General features: G+C 37.5%; 1 protein-coding gene across 1 annotated transcript in view; it reads right to left on the bottom strand.

The window, feature by feature from the left end:
• The window catches only part of LOC128857186 (cytosolic purine 5'-nucleotidase), a 47023-nt gene extending 30780 nt beyond the window's left edge, over positions 1–16243 (bottom strand). The window contains exon 1 of the mRNA XM_054092820.1: positions 15480–16243. Coding sequence (XP_053948795.1) covers positions 15480–16228 — 749 coding nt within the window. The 5' untranslated portion in view covers positions 16229–16243. The remainder of the gene's footprint in view (positions 1–15479) is intronic.
• Between the last annotated feature and the right edge of the window lie 633 nt (positions 16244–16876).

The following is a 16876-nucleotide window of genomic DNA, read 5'->3' on the forward strand; positions in this document are numbered from 1 at the left end:
GTGTTAGTGTGTCAGCAGTTACAAATTGCAAAGTGAGGCACACAATAAGTGGCTATACAAATTTTGACTGCAATTTCGGGCGAGATAACGCAAGTTTTGCAAGGAACAAGTGCTCAGCGAAATAATGAGAAAAAAAAATTGGAAATAAAAAAAGAAAAACTAAAAAAATGTAGCAAAAATTATAACATCAAAAAGCAACTATGTTCTGTCCAGTGTCCAAGAAGTACCCTCCTCACCTCTTCGCCTGCGACAAAAGCATATTTTTGGCATAATTTCAAATTCTATATCTACTCTCGCGCCACATTCGGGCTCTAACTGCCTGTAACTGTAAATGACACAGCTACACGTGTAACGGAGTTTAAGTAAATCGTTTTGGCTCAGCCTGCACCCGACGGATATTAACGAATGTTTTGTGGGCGTGATATCCGCCTTTGGGGGTGTGTGTGTAGATGTGTGTGTGGGTGTTTGAGACTATAAAAAGTGCAAAACGCCGGCAGAGCAGACATACATACATACGTATATATAATTTGTTGTTGTCACGCTGCCATGTACAACAGGGGTTTCATTCTAAATGGACCATAGAGACAAATTAAGCGTCGGGTTAGGGTTGGGGACCTCCTACAGGCCTACAGACCTACAGTCGTGGGCAAATAAAGATTACCAAGTATGGGAGATGTGATATCCGGTACATTTTACGTGAATTATGTTTGGTTTAGTGTAACGAATAGTTGAGGAATTCTTTGTTTATATAGAGAGTAAAATTTTAATTTTTCAGGACTAAAGTAAAAAAGAAAATTATTTTAAATACTTTTCCCACTCTTTGATATTAATAAGAAAAATTAAATTTAAAAAATTAAGAAAAATTAAATTTAAAAAATTAAAACATAAGTTAAATTAAAAAAATTAAAAAAAAAATTAAATTAAAAAAATTAAAAAAAAAATTAAATTAAAAAAATTGAATTAAAAAATGATATTAATAAAAAATTAAATTAACAAAATTAAAAAAAATTAAATTAAAAAAATTAAAAAAAAAAATTTAATTAAAAAAAGATATTAATAAAAAAAAAATTTAATTAAAAAAATAAAACAAAAAAAATTATTAAAAAATTAAAAAAAATTTAATTAAAATAATTAAAAAGAAATTGAATTAAAAAAATTATTTACTCTTTGCCAGGACAAAGTAAAAATATCTATTCTCAGATTCATTTACAAACTATTTTGACAAAAATATTAACCTGATCAAAAAGTTCCTGGATCAACCGCCAAGTGACGCTCTAAGTCAACTGATGCAAGTTCTGTTTTTTGTTTTTGAAAGGCTGTCACATCTGTGATTAACATTCTTACCAAAATTTTAACGCCATTGCTTGACATTTGTAAAAGTGACGTCATCCTGAGTAAATCTAACTCTGTTTTCGATTTTTTAGTGGTTTTCGATTTTTAAAGTGGACTCGAATTTGCAACAACGAATTTCTACTAAATTTTGCATTAAAAATGTATTCAGGTTTTCGCACCAACCTTAGAAATGTTGGGAAACTGCTTCGGTGTTTCGCTAATGACACTCTAAAGAAAGTAGACGTTTACGAGTGGCATGAACTCTTCAGAAAAGAGAGTGTTCCATTCAGGATGACGAACGTAGTGGCAAGGCCGTCGACAACGAAAACTGATGAAAACATCAATAAAGTGAAAGAAAATTTGACCAATAACCACAAATTAACCATTAGAGAGCTGACAGAGGACTTAAAAATTGCTTAGGAATCCGTTCAGGATATTATAATTAATGATTTGGGTTTCCGCCATGTTGCCGTATTACAGTACCTAGTACGTAGTACAATCCCAATGTACCATGCATCAAAGGACCGCGTAGATATCGGCAAAGACATGATTTCCAAGGCTGAATCCGACCCAACATTCATTAATTACTTCACAACTGAAGACGAATCGTGGGTCTATGCGTACGACAAGTAATCCATACACATCAGGCGAGTGAGTGGAGAGCTCAGAATAAACCAAGACCAAAAAACCACGTCCATTTCAGTCAAAGCAACAAATCGATGCTAACGGTTTTTATACATAGATTACAATGGTATTGTACTCCACGCATTTTTGGCATAAGATCAGGCAGTAAATAAAACCTATTATTTGGGCATTATGAGACGTTTACTTGAAACAATTCGCTAAAACAGAAAGGATTTTTGGGAAAACAACTTGTGGATTTTGCAATATGATAACGCACCGTTGCACAGTGACGTTATTATACGCGATTTGTTTACTAAGAACGAAATGAAATACTACCCAACAGCCATCGGATGGCCACCTGATATGGCTCTCTGAGATTTTTTTCGGTTTGATCGAGTCAAAAAACTACTACAGTGAACGCGTTTTAACAGCCGAAAGCAAGTAATGGGAGAATCGAAGACGGCACTGATGGCTATATCGAAAGAAGAGTTCGGGAAATGTTACGAGAGCTGGATCAAACGCTGGGCTAATGTGTTGTAGTTGATGGCGAGTGTTTGAAGGCGATAATATCACTTTTGAGGAATAAACTTGTATTTTGAATTTTCTGAACATATGCCGGGCACTTTTCGATCACGGTGGTATTTGTATGTATGTATCATCTCAATTACGTTCTTCTTGATGTTTTATGAAAATCAAAAAAGAAAATTAAAAACTTGAACTTTTCTCTTTTGAAATAAAGTACCTCTGCGGTTAAACTTTCCTCTTTGAAACTTCAAAGTCTTTTAAAAAACGGGTAATGCAGCATTACTAAATAAAATTTATAGTTTCACGTCCATGCGAAGTTTTTCTTGACTAGCAAAAAAGTAGAGCCCGACATAACACCATCAATCGTAAAATTTGACTCGACTGCCTCATTGCAAGGAATAAAAACATCAGTGCAGACTCGTCCTACCTTTTTAATTGCAAATATCGCTACTGTCAGGAAAATCATTGAAAAAGATGAAGAATTGTAAATTGTATGGAGTCAATAGCATATAAAAATGTGGTTTGTGTGATATGTGGTTTTACTAACACCTTCACAACGATGCTTCCCTGATCTCGGTCAATGAGAACAGTAAAATGTTCAGCAAGAAGTTTTTGCATAAGTGTTACCGAAGGAATCATCCCTGCCGACCTTTACTAGATCCTGAGCCACCTCCCAGGCAAGTCAAGAGACATCTTTTCGACTACACTAACGAGATCGAGAACCAAACACAACTGCAACTACTGGATCGGAGAGTACATAGAGATACATTAAACGACAATCTTCGGAATACTCTCACCACCGTCCTAAGATCCCGACCCTCGAATTTGTCATCGGAAGGTAAACGCCACCTATTGTAAATGAATAGCTTCAATTCGCTCGTAGCTTTGGCCCAATTGCGTTCTGGATATTGTAGCAGGTTAAAATCCTTCCAATCTAAAATCGACCCCGACTTATTCAATGTATGTCTGGCATGTGAAGGTACCCCGCACGACTCACAACTTATTCACATGCCCCTCAAACTCACTTACCTAACATTCCTCTGCCTCTGAACCCCAGCCGTCGAAACAGCACGTTTCCTGGGCCTACCGTTATATGAGATAGATGATGAAGATCGGTGACTACCGTGTACTCGCAGAGCCTAGTGAACTATAACTAGAGAACAATAACATTATCAACAACAACACCAGCCCACGATTCCATCAATTTCAAATGTCAAATGAAATTTTCGGTGATGAATTATTTCAAGATATTCTTTGATGATTTGACCATCAAAATGCTTTGATTTAACACCTTTGCACTATTTTCTATGCGGTCAACTCAAAGATCAGAGTTTCAGCAAACAAGTAAGACTTTAAAGGGTAACATTCGGCTCGAAATTCCCGAGAGAGGCCCAATTATGCCAAAATGTCAACGAAAATTTTATCAAAAGCATTGACGTTGGCATTTGGAAAATATCATTTTAACGTTGAAAAATTTCAAACCCTCTCCGAAAAATGTATGTCAATAAACAGGAAACGAGTTTTCATTAAAAATATTTATGTACCTATGTAGATATGTGTTTAATTTAAATAAAAAAAAAAACTTAAATTTGCATTTAAAAAATTTACTGAAACTTAAATTTACAAAACCAAGTATGATACTTTACCTCAAAGGAGATTTGATTAATGATAGGGGAATTATACATACATCTTAACCAACTCCTTGCGGTGAAGAGCACAACATTTGTCATTGTCAGCTTAGTGGAGAGCCCACCCATTGTCATCATACCAAGTGCCATAATTTTCAGTTTTGCTGACGCTTTCTTACTCAGAATAAAGCCGCTACTGAATCTGTATTAAATTTCCTATCTAAAATCCGCCAACCTCTGTGCAAACATTGAACGAAATAAATTTTTAAACGGTATTATTGACTTTCGTGATTGCATCAGAGTAGCGGTCGATGTCCTTATCGGCGTACATACGCACTTACACTCACACAGGCACGCACACTTATTAGCCTTTTGGTATGTAAAAAAAAAAATGGCCAAGTGGCCATCAAATGCACCTGTTGTTGCTGAACAAATTCTAAATGGAAAATGTGCGCCAGGACAAAGTGACAGCTTAACTCCTGCGCTACTTCGGCATGCCAGTTGTTAGTGTTGCGTGAATTTTCGTGCTTTGTTGACAGCTGTGGTTGTACTGCAAAAGATTATGAAGAAGAAATAGGTGGAGTTGCGATATTGAATTTTAAGAGTTGCTTAAGTTTAGCAATTTTCGTATGCGATTGCCATTTCGATGGCTCGATTGGTATCTAAAATATCGTGAATGTTCAAGAATATAAAATTAAATAATGTAATTGCGAGTAAGGGCCTACAGGGAGGCCCACAAAATGCCATCAAATGTGGGCAAATGAGGCTGGTGATGCGAGTATATACCCTATCCCTCCTAAATGTCCATCTCGCCTTCGCGCGGTACTCCCCGCTTCAAAACTAACGAGCCTCTGACGGCCGAGTATAGGCGGTATAAACTAACCATCCGTGACAGAGGAAATTATGTTATAAACAATGCTGGCAGCACGTCTGGGCACTACAGCCGACAACTCGGAGAAGTAGAGAATCGGAGAAGTAGGCTGACAACCTGCCAATTTTAAACTCAAATCTATCAACGAAACCACAACAAATAAGTCTCGGAATAAGGAACCCACTCGAAATGCGACGAACTTTGGCATACAAAATATAACCAAATTTGGAGCTTGGAGCATTCGTAAACTTTTGGGGAAAAGGGGCCCTTTGTGCCCTACGAAACCATACGAACTTATATATATGGTAACTGTGTAGAAACTGGGAGTCAAGATACCTTAACTGGAATGGATGACATCGTAAAATAACTCTTTCCAAGCTACGAAATCAGCGAAGCATTGAGTGTCAAATGAACATGACAAAAGAGCTTACACTATTCACTAGTGGGGAACTCCAGTCTGCTGCGAGCAAACTCAAAAACAAAAAGGCAACAGGACCGAATGTAGTAACCATAGAAGACCTCAAGGAGATCGCAAGAATACGACCACAAGTCATACTAGACATATACAACGATGGAATTTTCCCAGAAATCTGCAAAAAGCAACAGCTCGTAGTAATAAGCAAGGTGAAAGGCAACCCGAACCTTCTATCAACATGTTGGCAATTATGCATGCTCCACACAGCAGGAAAGCTCCTTGAAAAACTGATCAAGTCTCGATTGACCGCAGCCATAGATAACGCCGGAGGACTTTCAGCAAGACAGCACGGCTTTAAACGTGAAAAGTCTACAATAGGGGCGAAACTGTCATAAACAGCGCAACACGGCAGGAGTATAGTCCTCCTTGCCTCCTTAGATGTAAGGAACGCTTTCAATAGCGTAAGATGGCCGCCTTAAAACTAAGGTTCAAAATTCTGGCAGACCTACAGCGCGAAATGAAGAATTTCTTTCGAGGCCGCAAACTCATCTCTCAAACTCCAGAGGGTTCTCGTTGTATAGACGTCACATTTGCAGCGGACCAGGAACAATTCTCAGTATCGACGTGTGAATGAGCCGAGTTATGATGAGCTATTCAATATAGAAATGCCCGATAGTACCTTACTAACCGGGTACGCAGACGACATCGCCGCAGTCATCTCAATACGAAATCTTGAATAAGCTCGTAGAAAACTTTACCAAGTCATGACACGGACACAATCGTAGGTAGATTTATGTGGCCTCGCAGACAAAATGGTGCTAATATTTCTAACCAACAAGCGCATCTCGTTAGAAGTTAGCAAGTAAGGTACCTAGGCATAAGGCTGAGCCAAATACTAACTTTCTGGGCCCAAATAAAACACGTAGCAGAGAGAGCCGCGAAGATGGCATCCCTACTCGGTAGACTGTTGGCAAACATAGGGGGACCAACACAAAGGAAACGGGAAATATTGATGGCTACCATACTCTCTGGTCTCTCATAGGAAATTGAACTGTGTGCAAATGCGCTAGAAGAAAATCACAGGTGTAAGTTCCTAGTTGTGTCTGCATACCGCACAGTTTTAGGGCCACCTGTTCAAGTGATAAGCAGCTCAATACCGATAGATTTACTAGCATTTAAGAGGAACAAGTTTTAGGCATTAAAGAACGAGGCGGGTTCGAGGAAAAAATTCTCCTTATGAAAAAGCGGGACCTGGATGCAGCCACACAAGCATAGACCTTTGAATTGAGGAAGATGGAACGCCACTCTGAAGTAATACGAAAGCAGTTCCAGGGGGTGGGCAACGGTTCCAAACGAGGGGAGTTTTTTAGTCTCCGGACATACCGTTGCTGCGACGGGAGCTTAGACGATGCATTAGGCATTTTCAACCTGCTCACCCGCAAAAAAAAAACGGTCTAACGGTGAGTGCTACAAAGGCAACTATTAAATGATTTTTGTGGTGGAAAATTAAAGATTTGGAATTGGGCGATCTTTTGTTTCATCAGAATAGCGCGACATGCCACACAGTCCGTGTCCTAATCGATCTTTTGCGGGCCCAGTACAGTAATCGTGTAATCAGCTGTTTCGGCAATGCCAATTGGCCACCTCCGGGCTGCGATTTGACACCGTTAGACTTTTTTGGTAGGGTGCTGTAAACGACCGATGCTATGCAAACAATCCTATTAAAGATTCGCACCTTTAAGGCGAATATGGAGCAAGCGATTCGTGAGGTGTAACCAGAAACCGTCACTCAGGTCTTGGAAAACTCGATTAGCCGGATGCGCTATTGCGAAGGTAGCCAGAGGAAGCTACCATTTCTTACATAAATGATAGGACTGTTTTCGCTTTTGATTAAACCAAAAATGTATAGAAAAAAATTTATTTTCTCTAACTTTTTTTTTGCTTTTAGAAATAAACCCTGTATGTGTATGTATACTCTCTTTAAAACTAAAATTCATGTAATCGAGTTAAATGAAGAAAAATTGATTTTCCTTAATTTTTGAATTAAAAAAAAAACAGTACGTGGACCATCCTGTATGTGTACTATTTTTAAAACAAAAAATCGTGAAATTAAGTTGAATTAAGAACAATTTAATTGAATTCCTTTATTTTTTTTTTTTGTGAATTTTTAAAAACGAAACCACTATCTGGACCACCCTCTATGTGTATGTGTACTATTTGAAAACGAAAATTCGTAATGAGTTGAATGAAGAAAAATTTATTTCCCTTAATTTTTTTGAGTTTTTAGAAATACACAACTACATGGACCTCCCTGTATAAGTAAAAATCGTAAAATCGAGTTGAATGAAGATGAATTGATTTTCCTTATTTGTTTTGAATTTTTAAAAAATAAACCACTACATGGACCACCCTGTATGTGTACTATTTTTAAAACAAAAAATCGTGAAATTAAGTTGAATGAAGAAAAATTTAATTGAATCCCTTAAGTTTTTTGAGTGTTTAAAAACGAAACCACAATATAGAACACCCTCTATGTGTATGTGCACTCTTTTTAAAACGAAAATTCGTGATATCAAGTTTAATGAAGAAATTTGATTTTCCTTAATTTTTTAATTTTTAGAGATAAACAACTATATGGACCACCTTATATATGCATGCCTACCTTTTTGATTGAGTGAGAAATTGATTTAACTTAATTTTTTTAATTGTTAAAAACAAACAACTATATGGACCACCCTGTATGTAGATGTTATTTTTTTAAATGAAAATTCGTGAAATAAAGTTGAATGAAAATTGATATTCCATAATTTTTTGAGTTTTTAGAAATAAACAGCTAATAAATAAAGTTGAATGAAAATTGATATTCCATAATTTTTTGAGTTTTTAGAAATAAACAGCTATATGTACCACCCTATATATGTATGTATACTCTTTTTGATTGAGTGAGAAATTGATTTTTCTTAAGTATATGAACCACCCTATATACTCTTTTTGATTGATTTTCCTTAATTTTTTGAATTTTGAATAAAAAGAACTATATGGACCACCCTGTATGTAATATATATGTACACTCTTTCTGATTCAGTGAGAAAATGATTTTCCTTACTTTTTTTTTTAATTTAAAAAAAAAACAAGTATATTTACCTCCCTTTACACTCTTTTTGATTGACTGAAAAATTAATTTTCCTTAATTTAAATTGAATTAAAAAAAACAACTATATGGACCACCCTGTATATGTATACTCTTTTTAGAATGAAAATTCGTGAAATCAAATGGAATGAAGGGTGCTGAACAACACTTATTAAAATTGTTTAATGTTTTTAATATTTTTTTATTTATCTGCATTAGTTTTCTTTAATTTTGAAACATTTTTCAATACAAGCCAACCAAAATAACTAAATTTTCTATCAAAATTAAAAAAAAATTATAACGCTTAACCAAAAGTAAATTCAAAATTGTCAACAACGCAATTTGTTTAGCTTTTGCGCTGCCAAAATGAAAATTGAAATTTATTGAGGAAATAAAAAATTGTGTAAATGAAGCCAAATTTCATTTAATTGATGTAAATAGTCTGTAAAAATGATTAAGCAAATTTGTACATTGTACATATGCACACGCATACATACATACACATTTGCATATAAATATAAAAACACACACATGCGCCACATAAATCTATCAAAACCTAAAATGAAATAAATATGTAAATATAAATTGGCTGTACCGTCCGTGAAAAGCGCAATAACACATTTTCGCCAGCTGTCTCACACGCTACTTGCACACACGCCCATACACACCTACCTACGATACAAATGTAGAAAAATATTTTTATTTTTCACGCACGCTAAGTTTAAAAATAGTTTGGCAAAATTCAGAAATAATCTCAATCAAAATTAAGAATACCCGCGTGACCACGATTATGATGTCCCCCGCGCTACAGCCGGGCTGAGCTGATGAAAACAAAAACAAATTGCAAGAGCAATGCAATGATTCTATTCCCATTTCAAATTGCTCGCGATGCTTTTTTCGCCTATAAAAACTTAAGTATTTAATTGGCAAACGCGAAAAGCGTTTTATGAAATCTGCAAACGAAAAGGGAAAAGCAGCAAACAACAATTGAAAAGGTCTGCATTTGTTAAGCTGACAATAAAATAATCGGCAATCCACTGCTGTCATCAGCAACAATTGCCAGCAATTCAGCCGAGCGCCACGCTAATCGCCTCCAACAGCGAACAGTTGCCAATTTGCGCTTTTGTTTTTGCTGCTTTTCCGTCGACGTGACGTTACTTCGAAAAACACTAGGCAGCATGCAAATAAATACAACTACACAAGAAAAACAAAACCAAATTGTTGTTCTTGGCCAAATTCTCAGACGTACATGAGCTTAAAAGCATTTAAATGCCACGCGCTGCTCTACAGTGGCCTTAATGGCGCTCACCTGCGTAATTTAAAAATTTATTGCACTACATGCATTTGTGTGTGTGTGCGTGTATGCATAATTTATGCACATATTTATGTTTCTGTTCGGGTATGTCGAAATAGTGCACACATTTTAGTTTAATTAAAAACTCATTTGGTTTAATGCATTTCACCTTTAATGGCTTCCAACCGACCGCAGCGCTCACAAATGCACTTTGTTTATTTATGAAATGATTTCACAGCGCATTCGAAAATATTCGCAAATAAGCATAAAATATGGCAATATTTTGTTGGCAATTCATTATCAAGGTGCAGCATTTGTTTCTGGCCTTGGACCAAGGCTTTGCAATTTCCAATACCTTTCATAATTTTAACATAAGTTATTGTAATTTTGTTTATTTACAAGTAGAATTTGCGAGTCTTGTACTGGGTAAGCCTCTTATGGTGCACTCGAAAATATTTCATAGTTAGTTACATGAAACAACTCATGTCATTTGTGCATAAAATTAACTCTATTTTGACAGTGATTAACAGTTATGTACTGTTAATATTGGGTAGCATTAAATACAATATTTTAAATTTATTACGGTATGTTGTTAAGGATAATGCCATTTCATGATTTGAGTTATAAGCAAAAATATTTCAGTGCCGTTTTGTATGATTATTATTTCCGCGAAACCTGCAAACCTTTACTAATTTTTAGACAATCAGGCTATGATTTCACTCTCTCAGAGACGAGTCTGACAGCGGAACAGACAAACAGTAAGGGATGTGAAGCGCAGAAAATGTGAATTTTATCCGAACTTTTGGGTGATTTTTGTATTTGGAAAGAGTTCATCTTCAATTCAGGAGAGTTTTCCGCGCTATCGAGGCTATTGATTATATATATATAATTGGCGCGTACACCCTTTTTGGGTGTTTGGCCGAGCTCCTCCTCCTATTTGTGGTGTGCGTCTTGATGTTGTTTTACAAATGGAGGGACCTACAGTTTCACGCCGACTCCGAGCGGCAGATATTTTTTTTTATAAGGAGCTTTCTCATGGCAGAAATACACTCGGAGGTTTTGCCATTGCCTGCCGAGGGACGACCGCTACTAGAAAAAACTTTTTCTTAATTTTTGATCTTACACCGAGATTCGAACCGACGTTCTCTCTCTGAATTCCGAATGGTAGTCACGCACCAACCCATTCGGCTACGGCGGCCGGCGAGGCTATTGATTGCATTGCAATAAATCCAAACGGATATGGAGCTAGGACTGACCTCGTCGGGACAAACGGGCAATGAACTATGATTCAGTAACCTCAAAAACATATACCTCAATTTTTTTTTTTTAATTTTTCCGGTGAATATCTGTGTTTGACCTTGAACTGACCTTAAATTTGACCTCGCAAGGATAAATGGAAGACGAATTCGCACACAGCAAGACGAAAAACGTATGTATAAATGTTTTGAAAATTTTCTGGTGAATATTCTAGGTTCGTCTTTAAAAAAAATTTGTTCTTAAGTTTTTAGGTAGTTAGGTGATGATTTCACCTCCTACCGGGTGCTGGAAGTTTGCGTACTTGCCGGGATGGATTACCGTTGATTAGAGCTATAATAAAAAATGCCAAACCGAATTTGAGTAAACGCATTTTTTTTTTTAATTTAAAGTTTTTCTGAATTTTTCTTAAAGGTACCCTTATTTAAAGGTCCGCTTTGATATAATAAAAAAAATTAAATTCGCGAGTAGAAAATCTCCTCCAAAATCATTTACGAGTATTTTAAGAAAAAAATTATTAAAATTGGATGCTGTAGCCAATTTGCAACAAATGTGTCAAAAAATCGCACTATGCGATTGTTTGTTTCATGACAGGAGGTACCTCGTTTTGTCCTCGTTCACCACCAGACCCATTCGCTTTGCCTCTTTATCCAGTTTGGAGAAGGCAGAACTAACTGCGCCGATGATGTTAAGGACGACGATGTCAATATCATCGGCATACGCCAACAATGCGATCTACGCTCTTATAAAATAGTGTGCCAGAGCGATTAAGTTCGGCGGCTCGCACGATCTTTTCCACCATCAGGTTAAAGAAGTCGCACGACTGAGAGTCATCCTGTCTGAAATCTGAGTTTAAGCTTGCAAAATATGGCGCTTAAATATAGCGTAACTAGAAAACGCCCTTAGCAGCATTTGCAGCAACAATAACAGGATTATATACTAAGACAATTTCTTTTGATCTCACCCCAGATACTATAGTTACTATAAAACTGCAAAATCAACTCTAGTTTACGTTGCATTTCTGGAATGTCGTAAAGTCGAAGCAGTGGATAGCGCCCTCAACGAGGCAGTTAATATAAACGAGATATCCATAGAATATAACGATGAGTTTGTAGGCTGGAAAAATATGGAAAAATAGGCGGAAAACGACAAACTTCCCTACAAAACGTTCACAGAATTGTAAGCTGCTCCAATGAGAATCCCAGAAGTTAGCCATACAAATTAAAAAAGAAATGAATTTAAATGTTTCTGACATGGCTATTCGTAGAAGACTACGGAAAGCTGGACTACCAGCTAGCAGCCCACGAAAAAAGCCACTCCTGACACCAAAACATAAGGCAAAACGGCAAGAAAACATGCTAGCTGACATGTGGCGTAGGTATTTTATGGATAGACTTCTATAGCAGCTCGGGTATACGACAATATGTTACCCGTCCACCTGGCTCGGCTCGGGGGCTCGGCCTACATCGGATCAAAAAGCCTCAGAAAGGACGCTGAAAATTAGACGATGGCAGCAGCATTGGGAGCTGCCACAAAACAGGCGATGAACATACAATATCATTCCGTGTATGGATGAGTGTCTTACAAGAAAACACGGAGAAGTAGGCTACTACTACGCCCAGTTGCTGAGCGGACACGGCTGTTTCCAAGAATGCCTGTATCGGTCTAAGCTGGCAGGCACCCCTTTCTATGCAGACTACTCCAACACCGTGGTGAGTGCGGAACATGTAATTTTGTACTGTGATCGCTTTGAAAAAGAAAGAGTTGCAGTAGAAAGAATTTTGGATAAGCCACCCTCACGAGAGAAATGTGTTCAACCAGCGGGAAGTGGGAGTCAGTTCGTGTATTAGCAAATCGTAGTGCGTCTCCGCCATATCGATTGGGAGCGCAAGGCATGGCAGCAATCAATAGTAGCAGCACCAGGCGCAGTATTATCATTAACAGCAGTGCAGTGGAGACTGATCGAAATTGAAGGGTCGGCGACAACCACAGGCACTTGAGTCATTGACTCGCAATGACGTACAACTTGATGCAGAGACACGAGAAGACGAGCTTATAGCATGAAACTGGCTACAAATATGGTGGACCCTGGGTGAATAGAATTGGTCCTATTTATTGATGCCGGTAAGTAGTCTCGGGAAGAGTATCTCCCTAGAATGAAATGGGTCTACCAGCAGGATTATGATCCTTAACATACGAGTCGGCAGGCCAAGGATTCGTTTTGCGCAAGTAAAATTAGGTCCTCAGTCCTCTGACCTCAATTCAATAGAAAATCTGTGGTGGGATTTAAAAAAAAGCTGTGCAACAATGCCAAACTGAGTAATAATCAACAACTTTGGGAAAATGTTAAAGTTGTGTGGCTGAAGATTCCGAAGCAGCGATGTGAGCAAATTTGTACAACTGTCCTCTATAGTGTCGGAGAGTTTCAGCGTGATCTGCCAATTGGCTTGTTTTTGGTATTTAAGTGCTGTGCTAAATTCCTTATGAATAAAAATATCGAAAAAAATGTGTCTTAAATTTTGTGTGTTTGAACGGGATGTCATGCACCGAATCGTTGAAAATGTTGCAGAAAGCCTACGACGAGTGTGCTTTATCAAAAACACGGTGAGTGGTAGAAGCCTTTTGCAGAGGGCCGCGAAGTCGTGGAAAATCTGCCGCGATCTGGTCACCCTTCAACGTCTTCTACGGATGAAAACGTCGACAAAGTCAAATAAATGGTGCTGGAAAACCATCATTTAAGTTTGAGGGAGGTAACTCGAGAGCTTAGCGTGTCTCTCGATTCAATTCGCAATATTTTACACTATTAATTGGGCATGATATGAGTGGCTGCTGGACTCGTTCTAAGAGTTGAATTTCGTTCAAATTCAGCGGAAGAAAGTGGCTGAAGACATGCTTGAGCAAGCGAATTTGGTCCCAACGTTTATCCAGCGCATCATAACAGGTGATGAGACGTGAGAATATAAGTTTGATATGCAAACCAGTCAACAGGCGGCTGAATGGCGCTATTTACATGAGCCGAAACCCAAAAAACCACTTCAAAGTCGGTCAAAAGTGAAAGTCAGGCTACTCGTTTTCTTTGATTATCGTGGTTTTGTGGATAACGCACCGTCTCACAATGCTCATGTTGTGAACACTTGTTTGACCAGAAACTCTACAAATCTCAACGAAGAACCACCGGCTTTAACCCAATGTGACTTTTTCCTTTTCCCAAAACTTGAATTGCCGCTTCGCGGACGTCGCTTTGAGTCTGTAGAGGCCATTGAGGAGAATTCGCTGAAGGAGCGGAAGAAGATCTCTTCAAACGCATTTAAAAGGTGATTTGATGACTGGTCGTTGGAATTTGTGTATTGCTTCGAATGGAGCCTATTTTGAAGGCGACGAAATAAATTTTGATGATTAAATAATTAGCTTGCGTTTTATTGCACAATTCCCGGTATTCTTTTGACAGAATGTTATTTTAATGTTAACCCTGAATTTCTATCTTTTATTTAAAAAGTTTTGTTTTTCGTTACACAAATTATTGAAAAATGTCTTCGGATAAAGAATAGAGTAATTTTACAAAATAATAATAAAAACTTTGTAATCACATCATAAAAAATTTTTTTAAAGAAATCTAATATTTTTTTGGTACTGCTTTTTTCGCGTTCGCAACTGTACCTGCGTATAGTATATAGCCCTTGACATTCAGGAAGATTTTGGCTTCTATAGGAGAAAGAACTTTTAGAATCGGTCAAATAGTTTCTGAGATTACCCGTTACAAAAGCAACACATCGTTCCTTTTCATATAATATCTAGTACAGATTAAATTTGAAATGAAAAAGCTTCATTCTATTTATAAAGAAGAAACCGTAGAGGTGCGGGTTAATAGTGGTTAGAGCAAGTAGAAGTTCATTGTGTTAATAATAGTGTCATTACCTCCCACTTCTGATTATATGGACTAGCAAACGTTCGACAATTTGACCTTCTATTCCCAATGCATATCTTTTTTCTTTTGTTTCTCTTAAAATTTTCTCGATTATCTGAGATTCATGGCTGATTCAACGCATCAAATGGTGCTACGCTATTGTTGACACGAAAATTAATACATAAACGTCTACAAAAATAGCAGCCAGCTCAACCAGACGAAAACAAAATAATTAAAACTTATTCAAACGAACTGGTTTAGAAGGCCTGGCACCGAAAACAATAATAGACAGCATTGTTCTGGCTGGCACTGACTGCAGGTAATGCAATACTCGCACAATACTCGTACTATGGAATGTAAATGGAAGTGTACGCTTTCAACACTGAAGGCAACACAATGCGAGCCTATCAATTTTCAGTCATTCTGTTTCGCTTCAACTCTCATACCCCTGACCCAAAGCCCAACCTCTCATCATAAAACACCCCCTTTCGAATGAACTCACTCATTTTGTGCTGCTGGCGGCGCTTGAAGAACAAAACAATCATCGTCGAAACTTGAGGACTGCGTTATATCTCCTGATGACTGCGAAGTGTGCATCCCTTCAACGCCAAATGAATACCCGTACTGTGCGGGCGTAGTGGTCAACGTGGCTGCAACGACGCCGAGGCCAACGTCATTTTCATCATCACTGTCTGATTCTGATTCTGAATTGTGGTTGCGGTTGTTGTGGTGATGTTGCTGACGCTGTTCTTGATAATGATGCTGGTGTAAGTGACGTGGATGTTGCTGTTGCTGTTGCTGTTGGTGGTGAGTGGAGTGCACTTCATCATTTCCACTCTCATTATCATCACTACTTCCGCCATCGCTCAATTGCAGCGGCATATTATTAAGACTGCAGGCAAGTTGTGTATGGCTTTGTGTTGCTAGTGCTGTCGATTTTATTGTTGTAGCTGGTGCGGTCTTATGGCACTGCTTGCTTCTGCCTAGCTGTGCTTTCATTGACAAATCGACATTTTTCGCGTCATGTGATGCCACTTTATTGCCACAACTAGCCATTGTCGTTGGATGTGCTTCTGTTGTGGCCCCTGTCCGTGCATTTGTGGTTGAGTCAAGACTTTGTCTGCGACAATAGCAGCAAATTGGCGCAACAGTACTCTGCGGCGTTGTGTAGATGTCGGCTGTTAATAAATCTTTGTGTAGCGCGTACTCCGTGACGTATGAGCAACGTCGCGCCTCATTTCGCACATTCATTTTGAGTCAGTCACTCAATCACTTAGCTAGTCACTCACTTATTTCACTTTATCAATGGAGGTGGTGAGATTGAAATTTGCGCAAAAAATCGACGTTTATTAAGAACAAGTTTTTTATTTCGTTTTTTATGTGTGGTTTGTTTTTTGTTTGCTTTAATTTTGGCGCTGCTCTTTCGATGTTTTTTTAGCTACAGTCTCATTAGAGGTTCTCTTTCATTCATTAATTAAAACTTGAATTGTTGGCTGCGGTTTAATTGCTTTGTATGTTTAATTGTACATTTGTATAGCTGTTTGTGTCAATATGTGCGCTGAGATTACAAAAAAATTTAATTTTTTAGGAAATAATTATATGCAAGCGCCTTTCGGAATTTTATTTAGAAGATATGTAAAGAGCACTTTAATTTTGAATGAAAATCGAATAATGATTATGATTCTTCAAAGAACGAAAAAATCAGTCTGAAAGTGTTCCTTGGAATCGAGTAGAAAAATTGGGTATTTTTACTATTTATCTGCTGTGTACACAAAAATTTATTACAAATGGATTAACCATATAAAAGTGCTTAGGCATAAAAAGGGAACTTTCACATTTATGAATAAAATAATTAAAAAATATGGCGACCCTTCTCAAAAATATTTACAAAATTAAAAA

This window comes from Anastrepha ludens, chromosome 3 (assembly GCF_028408465.1).
Source record: "Anastrepha ludens isolate Willacy chromosome 3, idAnaLude1.1, whole genome shotgun sequence".
Taxonomy (NCBI): Eukaryota; Metazoa; Arthropoda; class Insecta; order Diptera; family Tephritidae; genus Anastrepha; species Anastrepha ludens.